Source organism: Epargyreus clarus, unplaced genomic scaffold (genome assembly GCF_041222505.1).
Source record: "Epargyreus clarus isolate Ecla_fem2 unplaced genomic scaffold, WU_Ecla_fem_2.2 ptg000017l, whole genome shotgun sequence".
NCBI classification, from domain to species: Eukaryota; Metazoa; Arthropoda; class Insecta; order Lepidoptera; family Hesperiidae; genus Epargyreus; species Epargyreus clarus.
Window position 1 is genome coordinate 7,867,522 of NW_027332225.1, and position 12,248 is coordinate 7,879,769.

Here is a 12,248-nt window from a genome sequence, read left to right on the forward strand (position 1 = left end):
TTTACATGGTGATTAGTTCTTATGACCTGAGTCATAAGCAACCAAGGTTGTGCAAAAATTATTGTTAAATGAAAACAAGTCTCAAGGTGATATGCCCGTAGGTACTCGTGATTTGTTTGCCCCGTTATTCGTATTTCAAGACAATTTCTTGTCAATTTGTAATAAACGTGTAGAACAACACTTACACTTTGTCTTGCTCAATCATTTATCTATCTATCTATCTTCAGCCCACATTAGTCCACTGCTGGACATAGGCCTCTGCAATCATTTAAATCTGCACATTTTATGCATTATATGCTAAAATATTTTTCAAAACAATAATATGCCTGGGATAATGAATTTCTCTTTCCTATGGATTCTAAAAGTCATATGAGTGTTGCATATTAATAAAAACTTATTTTAATGAAAAACATTCCTAACAATTCACCAAATGAAACCTGCCCATCAATTCTTAATAAGGTTTTGAAAAGATATGTAGTCAACTAAATACAGAACAGCCTTAGTTATTAAGTTAAATTCGAAGGATATAAATCCCTTGTGCAATCTAAGATGTGATCTGTGTCCATTAGTTAATGGATAGGTACGAATATCGAACATATATAAACCCTTATAGGACTCGTTCTTAAAAACACGTTTCACTAGCTTAATACTGTTAATTCTCTTAGACTAATAGCATTTTATTTCCTCTATTTCAGAGAAAGACTTATACAATTGTTAGCACTGAAACCTTTCAAGAAGCCGGAACTGTACGCGAGACTCAACAGTGGTAAGCTTGGTTCCAATGCGTTTTCTTGGCGATCGGCAAACTCAACTTGATTAAATTATCGCGTTGGATTTTGCAGAAGGCATCAAGGAGAAGGATCGTAGTATGGTGAACAAGATATTGCCAGAGATTGGCAAGCTCAAGGACAACTGTTACCACTTACATAGGCACGTATGGAATGACGTCAACGAGGACTGGCCTTTCTATACGGAGGAGGAGAAACGTATGCTCAAGAGGTATTGTACATTTTCATCACCAGTTCGTCGGTTTTGCTATCAATAATAATTATGTCGAAAGCGTAACCAGTAAACGATAAGTGTGAAGATAAATTATTGTGTGTATTCATTATCAAGTGAGTCTTATTGTTTTCGAAATGTTACTAGAAAAGTCCATTGTGCAAATAAAAAGGGCACGTTTCGTAATAATAAATAATTTCAAATATTATGATGAAATAAGTAGCGAAACTAGAAGGAAAAAAAAATTTGATGACTCAACGATGAGACAGGCAGCATTGCAGGTTATGTAAACCCTTAGAGGGTTCATGAGTCGAGAGACAATAGCGGGACTAAAAAGGACCCCCTTTTATAAATAAGTATTATTTTTGTGGTGATTATCACTATAATAAATCGACAACTGAAACATCAATACACGACGCCATTTAGTTATTAAGCTACAGATCAGACACTCTTATTCTCTCTTAGGATCTGAAATCTGAATATTAAAAATGTTTCAAAGTAGAGCTATACATTAACGTACTTACTGTTTACCTCTTTCTAAATTCTGTAATTTAATGTTTGTGTTATTATGAATTGCAATGCACATACCAACAGGTGGAACCCTCGAAATGTGACGCCGCTGCTAGTTATGGAACTTTTTGTATTGGGACTACGAATTGGCGATTCTTGATCTGTTTAGTCGTTGTAATTTTTAAAACGATTTTAGTAAGAATTATACTTGCTAAGTGTAGTGAAAGAAGATATAGTGAGGAAAGTTAAATGCTTAATAGTTCCGAAAAATATTCAAGGTTTGTGGGTTCTTGGGTCTAATACTTTGGATTTTATCAGCGCGGCGGATTGCGGTCTAAACTTCTCTCACCCTGAGAGTAGATCACTACTCAGCAGTTGAACAGTAATGGGTTGTCAACAATAAGTGTACTTAGCGTTTACTTTTTATGGATAAGGTAATACCTAGTTGAGGTTGGCCACAGATGCTCTGCTATCCCTAAAAACTCACTTGAATCGCCTCGGAAACTGCAAATCGGAACACGGCAGCTTCAAATAGTGTTATTATTAGGCAGAAAAAGGTGTGGCGGCGCTGTCGAAGTCGGACCAACAAGCTCAATCGCATTGTTATGAAAAGAATCTATGTACAGTAGATTTTTTTTTTTCATATTATATTATAGGAGTAGCAGACGAGCATACAGTTCACCTGGTGGTAAGTGGCTACTGCTGCCCATGGACATCTGTAATCAACCCCAGATAGGATTAGATATTCCCACCTAAGGTCGGCTACAGATGCGCCGCTACCCCTGAGGACTAAGCTGGAACGCCTCGGAAAAGTCTGTCTCCCTTACCACACCCTTCAAACCGGAACACAGCAGCGCCTAACACTGCTGTTATTAGGTAGAAATAGGTGTGGCGGTGGTGCCGCCGGAGTCGAACCACAAAGGGTTCTACCACCTTCGAATTAGATTATTTCTAAAGACCGTAATGTAATAATAGTATGAATAGTTAAAGTGAGTGCGACGTGTGTGCCAACAGGCGGAAACCTCAAAACCTGACGCCGCCGTTGAGCAGCGACTCGGCGAACTCGCTGTCGCCGCGCGCGTCGCCCGGCGCCGGCAAGCGGGCGGGCGGCGCGCCGGACGACACGCCCGCCGGCAAGAAGCAGCGCATCTCGCACTACCGCCGCCACTCGCCGCCCTCCTCCGGGTACGCCACCACCTCGTCCGGCGAGCGACACGCCTCCGACAACGAGGACGACCGGACCACCGGTGAGTGTGATGTGATGCGACATCGTCATGTTGGTAGGTTGTCAGAAGTACCCAAGGAATGGATGTTTCATGACCGTATTTAGGACGACCGGACCACTAATGAGGGTTTCGTTCTATCTATATCTATACTAATATTATAAAAACTAGCTTAGAAATGGAAATGTTTAATGATCGTATTTAGGACGACCGGACCACCGGTGTGCTGAGGCAGGGGTGACACTGGCTATCATCTTTTTTTTTTAATACAGACGAACATACAGGCCACCTGACGGTAAGTGGCTACTGCCACCCATGAACATCTGTAATCAACCCCAGGTAGGATTAAATATTTCTACCCGAGGTCGGCGGACTAAACTGCAACACCTCGGAAAAGTATGTCTCCCTTACTGTTGTGAAGCAGAATTTGGTGTGATAGTGGTACCGCCGACGTCAAACCACAAATAGCTCTACCACCTAAACCAACCTGTTGATACTAGGTATAATAATATATAGTCCACGTGAAACTGCTAGTCCCCTCTGAATATAAAAATGAAGCGCGTCGCCATAATAAATTGTGTCACTACACCTACTCGCAACAACTTCAGAGCGGACTAGCAGTTTGGCGGGGACTATATATACTAGCTTGTTTAAACTACTTAAGAAGTGGAAAAATATAACGATGATTTAACGTATATTATTAAGAACCTTTAATAATAATGCGAAATTGTATTCCTTTTATTGACGAATAACGTACTCTTTAAGGTTTTTTTATTTTATTAAAGTTAACATTAATAACTTGTTACTTGGGGCAATTGAAAAATCCCTCATAGAGCTGAAAAAAATTTATGATTCCGGAAACCGCCACAAGCACATAAAAAATTGTCGGACTATTTTTGTCTCGCTAATTCACCACAACGCCCGCTTAGGTAGCATCTCGAAAATTACACGGCCACGGAAAAGCCAGAATAAATTTGATGCAGTAATGCGGTTACATTTGTAAACTACCAAATATTCCAAATTAAGAACGATAATTAAAATCTAATTTAACAAATAATGACTCATTTAGGAAAACCTGCCATTCCATACTGACCCTGCATTATATTTAGTATACACGATGATATGGGATGTGGTAGTTCCCTTAATAATCTTATAACGGGTAATAAGGTGCTTTCAGGTTAAAGGGATAAATACAATCTTAATACGAATTGTTACTTGGACTATCTCGTTGAAGTCTTATCTCGGCAGAGAAGCAAGCACGTGTCTGATAACGGGAAAAAACTAGTCGACTTGTGATTACATGAGTGCTAGGTCTTAAACATTATGAGATAAATGGTGGCACGCGTTCGGGGTCACGAGGATGACTGGGCAAATAAACTTTTACTTTGAACGAGGTGAGGACTCAATGCAAGGTTCGATTGTGAAATCATCACCTGTTGGTCCTATTATAGAAGTGTAATACAAATATTTAACGATATAATCATATACAGTTATTCGATGTATTCAAAGGTTGCGAGAGAGTTTCTGATCCCTTTCAAGGGGTATTTAATTGTAAGTTAATTACAGATGCCTAAAGAGCGCACTGGCCAATGAAATATAAGCGATCTCACTTCCTATATTTTATTACTTTCTCTTTTACTACTTCTCATATTAGTTAAATGAGACTACAGTAATATGTGGTCCTAAATCTTGACTATATTGTTTGTGTACGAATAAGGTTATACTAATTAAGAATGCTATTTCAGACATGACACGTTAAAACTAAATAGATGTTATTAAGCAGTACCATAACAACAACATGGATATCTTCAGACATTGATTGTAATCCTATTATGTCCCAAGTTAATCCTATTACGACTTCGAAACTCGTACATTTGATACTACACTTCACTACCAGTTGTAAACAAATGTAATACTAATAAAAGGAGAGATAATCTTGCTTACATTGTAACCTTAACACAAATCCATATGTATACAGGTATTAAATCAACTATAATTCAATTCTTCATCCAACAGCCAGCACTGTTAAATGTACATTTTTCCTAAAGAAAGATGATTTTAAGGAGACTATGACTATTATGGGGAAAAGGATTCGTATTATTTGTAACCGTCACATGTTTCTTATTCTTTTAACACGTAAATACTTTTATATGACGAATTTTATGGGCAAATTAATTTACTCCCGTAAATAAGCAACTGGTTCGTAGTAACATATAAATATTTACGTAAACAACACAGTGCGCTAATCGTTTACGTAAGCCATAAGGCCGGTTTCATATAATATTGGATCATGTGCTCGTTGGAAGGTTTACATAAAAATAGGCTTGTTTACATCCTCACTCTCAGATAAAGCGTCACTTGTTGTGTTGCATTCATTTGTTATTGATTACGATTGTTTATGTCCGCGTTTCCCAACCTGTGGTCCGCGGACCCCTGGGGGTCCGCGAGTATATGTATGGGGGTCCGCGGTGTCATCTCTGGACCATACGTAAATCGCTTATTAAATGCAAAAAGGCCGCAAAACCAAAAACTCAGCAAACCAGTTTCATTAGAAAAATGTGGTCTAATCACACGGTGTTTAAAAAAATTAAAAAAGATGCATCCAATGATGTATAACACTTATTATTAATCTATGTAAAAACCAGAAAAAATATATAAATTTGTTTCTTCAAATTTTGTTTTGGCTCTTTTGTAAAAAAATATATTTGGGATTGCGTTTTTTTCGCTGTTTATTAAGGGGGTCCGTGAAAAGTGTGCTTGTTTTCCTAAGGGTCCGTGGACTGAAAAAGGCTGGGAAACGCTGGTTTATGTGCATGTCAACAAGGACTTTGTTGGTCACGTCGAGTAACTATTACGCATAAATAATGTTTCACCTTACGAATTACCTTCGTCACTTACGACGAATGTTTTTCAATATGATCATTAATACATTCAAATAAGTATTAATGTAACCTTCACTTTGAATCAATAGTTTCATTAGCATATAATAGAAATTACTTTTATGAATATTATACGGCCTACAATACGATGTGACTCAATACACAGTGGTAATTCTTTCTCATAAATATCATACGAAGCTTCTAAGAATTGATAAAATTAATATTATTTTAAGTCAATAATAAGTTGTTAAAGCGCAATAGTGGAATTTTAAAACTACAAACATAATAGACAACTAAGTTTTATTTTTGTCTTTTACAGTTAAAAAGGACAATGGTTACACACTCAACTTCAATACTGTCAAGGATCTCTGCCCCAGTCCTGTAAAGGCGAATGGTTTTAGTAGAAGTAGTCCTCCAGTAGAACAAACTAGTATCACAGGTGAGACTCTACAATGTAATCTTTACACTATAGTCATAATAATTAGGCTTCCAATTACAAACTATATAACACATAAGCAGAAGCGTTTTGACAGTGAAACTTCTGAGGGTTGGGTCAAAGGTTAGATACCCAGCGGTAACAAAATTATGTTTGTGCACAATTTGTAATTGTAGATTTCTGAATCTACAATTACAAATGTGGTCTGCCACAGGGTATATCATCAGTAAATATCTTTAAAAAAATGATTCTTCCTAAGATTAACCTCAGAAGTGTTGCTACTATTAAATCCCTGTGTACCAGAGAGTGTGTTACCTTGAATTATTAATAATGTAATGATAACATAGAGGTCACAATATGTCATTTAGATAACGCCTCGGGCTATTCGTGCAATACGAGGTCAGAAATCGGAAGTGTCAATGTAATTAAACCTATTGTAAAGGTGAAGGAAAACATCTTTTCAGAGGTCAATTTGATTTAAATATCGAATATTATGATTAATATGTACTGGATTAAAAAATAATAATAATGAAAAGTAAATTGCACTATTGTGTTTTTATGGTAAACAAAGGTAATTGAAAGTAAATTACTTATTATTCCAGTAAAAGACATCACAAATACGGAACCACTAGAAAATACAGCTTTAACGTCTGTGCCTGATGAGAACATGACTGATTTGGTAGAAATTGAAAGGTAAGTTGGTTTAAGTATGTATTGTAAACATTTTGTGATATCATTACGATTGACGCTATGTTTATATTATATCTGAGATTTGTATACAAAAATATTGTGTATTAAATGAATGGATTTTTTTAATACATGTACACATTACTCCAACCAAGATATTACAATATTTGTTATCGTAATATAATATTGTATATTTAAACAACACTTCAGTTATAAATTTTACATTTTTTTAATGTTAAATATTAGTGGACTTATACATTTATCATGTAAGTGTTACAGTAAACTGACGGAATTCACTTAACATCTCAAATTGCAGGCAATATGTCTATCCGCTTTATAATGTAAATGGTTCACCACAGTATTGTTAAAAGAATAGAATATACATAATATAATATCACAAAGCGTCGCGAAGTCTGCGAAGCCGTTCTTGGCCTGACCTTGTTGCTTCGTAAATGGAATGTACTGGTGTCTAATGTCATGTTTTAGTCACAACTCACTATTAATGTGTAGATTGTATTTATACGTAAATAAATAAATAAATTTATAGTTTAATAGAACAGGTGATCTGTGGAGAAAGTAATGATGATGATGATTATACATGATATTTATGCATGTGTTGTCCTTTTCATATTATCATCCATACACTTCAGTAGTACATGTTATATATAAAAGTGGAAATTCGAAAAGGATTTACAAATTTATAGCAGTAAAAATGTATATTGTTTGTTAAGATATATCAATAATATAGAATATTTGAGAACTTTTTAATTAACAAAACTAAAGCTATTAACAAAGCTACCAAGCAATAAAATAATATCAGTTGATAAACACTACAAAAACTGTTTTTTTTTTGTATATGTAAAATAGTTTACAATAGATAATACTCGTTATATGTAGGTACAAAACGAAACGAAATAAAGAAAAGCGGTTGACAAACAAAAGAGAGCAATTTTCTTAACCGTTCTGAAGTTCCGTTTCTAGAAGGTCATCTATCCAAATTTTGCTTACTAAACGAAATTTGACGATTTCTAGTATTAAGCAATTTGTCAAATGTCGAACCCTGGCAGGCAAAACATTGGATAGATTTATTAATAATTAATAACGGTTGATAATAACAATGCGTTGTGTACGTGTTGCAGGCAATACCCGCCAATAACGAGCTCGAGCACGCGGCGCGCGTACAAGAACGAGTTCGCGACGCTGTACACCGAGTACTGCTCGCTGTACGCGCGCGTCGCGCAGGTCGCCGCGCTCTTCACCAAGCTCGAGCAGCAGCTGCAGCGCGCCGACCCCATGTCGCCCGACCACCGGGTACGTAGCTCCCCCCGCCTCGTCCCGACCGACCTGTCCCGTAACACGCAGTGTACACAATACACGTACGCAGAAAGAGAGAGCGACACACATACACGCACACAATCACAGACAGACACGCGAACAGTCACAATATGTAGGCACGCTCACACATAGTCATCCACACAGTACACGCAGATATATACACACACACATAAACGCACGCGCACAGACGCATATACACATGCAGCCACGCTCGCACATAGACATCCACACAGTATACGCAGATATATATACACACACAGACATACATATTACATACACACACAAGTATACAGACACACACAGATGTACACAACACGGACGCACGCACACATACATCTACACACATACACTGGCGCGCACATACAAAAAGAGAGTGAGCCATATACACAGAGAGAGGTGCTCATAATCGATATCATACAGGCGCCTGTACAACAGCAATGTGCGGGGTAGCTAAACGGTGTGCAAAGTCGAAGCTAAGCTAAACTAAGCTAGTAAGATGATTATTCATCAACCTAGCTATACCGGTCGCGATCCTTAACTCCAATCTTTACCTCGCATCCCTCCATCCAAAAAACATGCTGATACAAAAAAATCTGACTGCGGATCTTAATTCTACACTCTGAAAATGTAAGATATTATTCATGATATTTATTCTTTATTGACCATCTTTAAAAATAATGCTTGATAGCATTTTCTGCCAGCCAACCTTAGGAATGTACAGAAAAACTAAAGGCGTTTCAACTATATTAAATATAATAAAATGAGGAAAAATTTAAAAAGGAGAGAGAAGGGAACTCAAAACATGAAAAAAAGGAATAAGACATATAAGAAGATAAGAAGTAAAAACAGTATATAATAAACGAGAGCTATTACATGGCGATCCAAATGCACCGATAACGAACGGACATCACTATATACAAAATGTAGGGCATGTGCATTTTTATTAAATGCAGGAGTGCATATGTCAAGATCGCCGCATGCGCATCATAATGTTATTATTATAGAAGATTATGGGACGGAGAGGTGAGATTACATTTACGTGTTTAGCTTATACTAATATATTACTATTAATAAAGTGACACAAATATCTAATGATGAACTTGACTATAATAGTGAGCAAAGACATTCTTAAAAGTATTTGGAGCACATTTTTCTAAGTTCCTCAGGAAAAGGAAGCCCAAGTGACGCAGATCATGTAAGAATAAAAGAGAAACCCAGACCAATGAACGGTAAAAACGGACGGTTCGAACGGAGTCCCACTCGTGGAAATCAGAGGTACGTGCAAGTATATTACATTTCAGGTATTATGGAGCGAAAGAGTCAAAAAGTTGAGTGAAAAGAGAAATTGAAAGTGTTTACCTTCACGAATAGGGAACCAATTCACATGGCGACTGTTGTAGGAAATATGGCTGAATTTGCGTTGGAGAAAAGATGAAACATGGAATAGTTCACAAGACGTTCAAATTTGTTGAGAAGATCTCCGTTACTGTCAGAGGAATCAGGAGTCAGGATAATCAATCATGGGTAGGACAAGAGACTGCACAAGATGAAAACAGAAAATGAAACAGAAGTAGGTAAAAAGTTCATTAAACGATTTATTGAGTGCAGCGTCCTAGACCTTCAGACGAACTTCGTTAACATTAGTGATCCAGTTTAAAGATGAATACAACGATATACAAACCTATGTTTTTTACTACTGATGAAAAAGGGATGTCAGTGTTATCAAGAGTGATTGACGATGCAGTGCTTAAATGTAGTTTGCTATGTTGGCGCGAACTCTCAATTATTACACCTGACTTTTAGTTGGATTCACACTGAGACCGAAATAATGTGTCCATGTATTGGTAATATTCAGATTACTGTTAATATTATTAATCCTAACTTCGATATCATTAACATGGACATGTGTTTAAATCTGCAAGTGGTAAGAAAAATCAAAAGATAAAGTAAGGAAATTAATGAATACAGTGAGTAATATGACAGGGACAATACCACCTTGTGGCACATCAGACAATAGAGTTAACTTGCTGGTGACCATGGTGGTAAGATGAAATAATTTGTACGTATAACGTGCATCAAAAATGCTGTTTCCTTGTGTAATTATTCTCTAAAGCATTTAAACCACATCTATTTAATTTTCTGCTTCTTAATAGTAGTCTTAAGCGCTGCTGTGTTCTGGTTTGAAGGGTGTGGTAAGGGAGACATGCTTTTCCAAGGCGTTCCAACTTAGTCCTCAAGGGTAGCGGCGCATCTGTGGCCGACCTCAGGTAGGAATATTCAATACTATCTCGTGTTGATTACAGATGTCCATGAGCGACAGAAGCAACTTACCATCTACATCAGGTGGGCTGCATACTCGTCTGCTACTCCTATTTAAAAAAATACTCAATTGAGATTGTTTACGTAACATAGTATTTTGTGTCCAACAGAGCATAGAACAGCGCATAGTGGAGGAGTACCAGCGCGTGCGCCACGACGCGGCGTACCAGCGCGAGAGGCGGCGCGTCAACTACCTGCACCGCAAGCTCAACCACATCAAGCGGATGGTGCACCAGTACGATCAGCTGGTGAGTCATTGAACAATAAAATACTACTCGTTTTCAGCAGTAGCATCTATGGCAATCTGTAATTGACAGGTAGAAGCCCCGTTCTACATGGAGTTGCTTACGGATATCCATATTGTGATCATATAGTATCAGTAACATCTAAAAAAAAAACTTTTACACTTTAATTACACTTAACGTCACTTTAACTGCATGTAATTCTGGGACCGAGGGGTCACCTTATTTGTGGTTATTTAGAATTATTATTGTGATCAATTTCATAAGTGAAATTGACACTTACAGATGTGATATTATTTTTATCCCTTGCATAACGTTATGTTGTACGACTATATCATGGACCTCTCTAAACACAGTATATTTGTTACATACTTAGGTACATTTGATAATATCATAAAGAAAAATGTAACTTGGTTTTTGTGAATTTTGCTTTTCAAGTCTGTAACTCGATTGAAGGACTACCGGGACCTGCCAGTAAGTATACAGAGTTTTATATTTATAGATATGTAGAATGCAGTATATAATTTGGACGGTTTTATTCACTTTAAGGTAGCATACTGAGACATTTACTTAGTCCTTAGAATAAAGAACGTATCTGTCATCTGTGACGAATAAGATTTTTGACATGTTTGGTCCAATAATTGGATTTGTATGGGTGCCCGTAACCATATACGAGTATCAATAGTTTCACTGATATGGTAGTTTCCAACTTTAGGTTTCGGGTTCGATCTGCTACTGCACTAAGCATTTCTATTCTGTTTATGCTGTGTGTGAAAAGTGTGTGTGTGTCTGTGGAAAGTAGGTGCTTGTATTTGTGTGTCCTTGGCATCACACAGGAAGTGGAGGTTCTCTATAATTCTGTAAGATTAAAGGAATAGGTAGTAGATTTTCTCGAGTATTTTGTCAATATTTGTTCTTAATTTTGATTTACATAATTCGATTATTTAAGCAATTGTCGTCAGAACTTCTGTGTGCTAAGTACATAATTATTATAAAATTGTTTACACAACTGGCCCGCACTAACTCTGTTGGCGTCATAAAAATTATTGAATTCAACATTGGGATACGATTTCCTTCAAAATAAACGCCTATAATTATTCGTGTAATTATAAAAACGCGACTTAGATCATATAAAAAAATATCTACATATGAAAGAGGTCGTATTATATAATAAAAACATAAAATAACTTTGTAAATATGGTTATTTTACGTTTTTGATAATAAACTTATTCTAACATAGTCAATTTTAGTGCCATTTTAACTTTTTCTTCAAAAATTGAAGTCGGATAAGTGAAACTTATATATAACCTTGATCCATTTGTCAATTGAATGACAGTGAAAGTCAATAAGAATCTTATCTTATAGTTTTTGTGCGAATTGGTATTACATAAATAAGATTCCAGACAACTTTTTGCCATCAAAACAAATAAAGTAAGTCTGAAGTGTTCTGTGATTTCCAAATAAATGACATTTTTTCAACCTACATTCTATTCAACTTTAGTAAATTATAAAACCTTTGTTTCGTCTGTACGAGCTATTTTAATGATTTAATTGCTTGTTAAACGGCCGTAGCAATCGTTATATTATGTTGTGACAATGTTTAAATCTATGAGTAGTT

General features: G+C 36.5%; 1 protein-coding gene across 2 annotated transcripts in view; it reads left to right on the top strand.

Annotated features, from left to right (window-relative positions):
• Positions 1–12,248, top strand: part of Su(Tpl) (Suppressor of Triplolethal) — a 61,696-nt gene that overhangs the window by 42,712 nt on the left and 6,736 nt on the right. The window contains exons 6-13 of one of the 2 annotated variants that reach the window (XM_073082037.1): positions 696–766; positions 843–999; positions 2,524–2,756; positions 5,931–6,050; positions 6,650–6,740; positions 7,874–8,045; positions 10,499–10,636; positions 11,069–11,104. In XM_073082037.1, coding sequence (XP_072938138.1) covers positions 696–766; positions 843–999; positions 2,524–2,756; positions 5,931–6,050; positions 6,650–6,740; positions 7,874–8,045; positions 10,499–10,636; positions 11,069–11,104 — 1,018 coding nt within the window. The remainder of the gene's footprint in view (positions 1–695; positions 767–842; positions 1,000–2,523; positions 2,757–5,930; positions 6,051–6,649; positions 6,741–7,873; positions 8,046–10,498; positions 10,637–11,068; positions 11,105–12,248) is intronic. The other variant, XM_073082038.1, reaches the window with a different exon arrangement.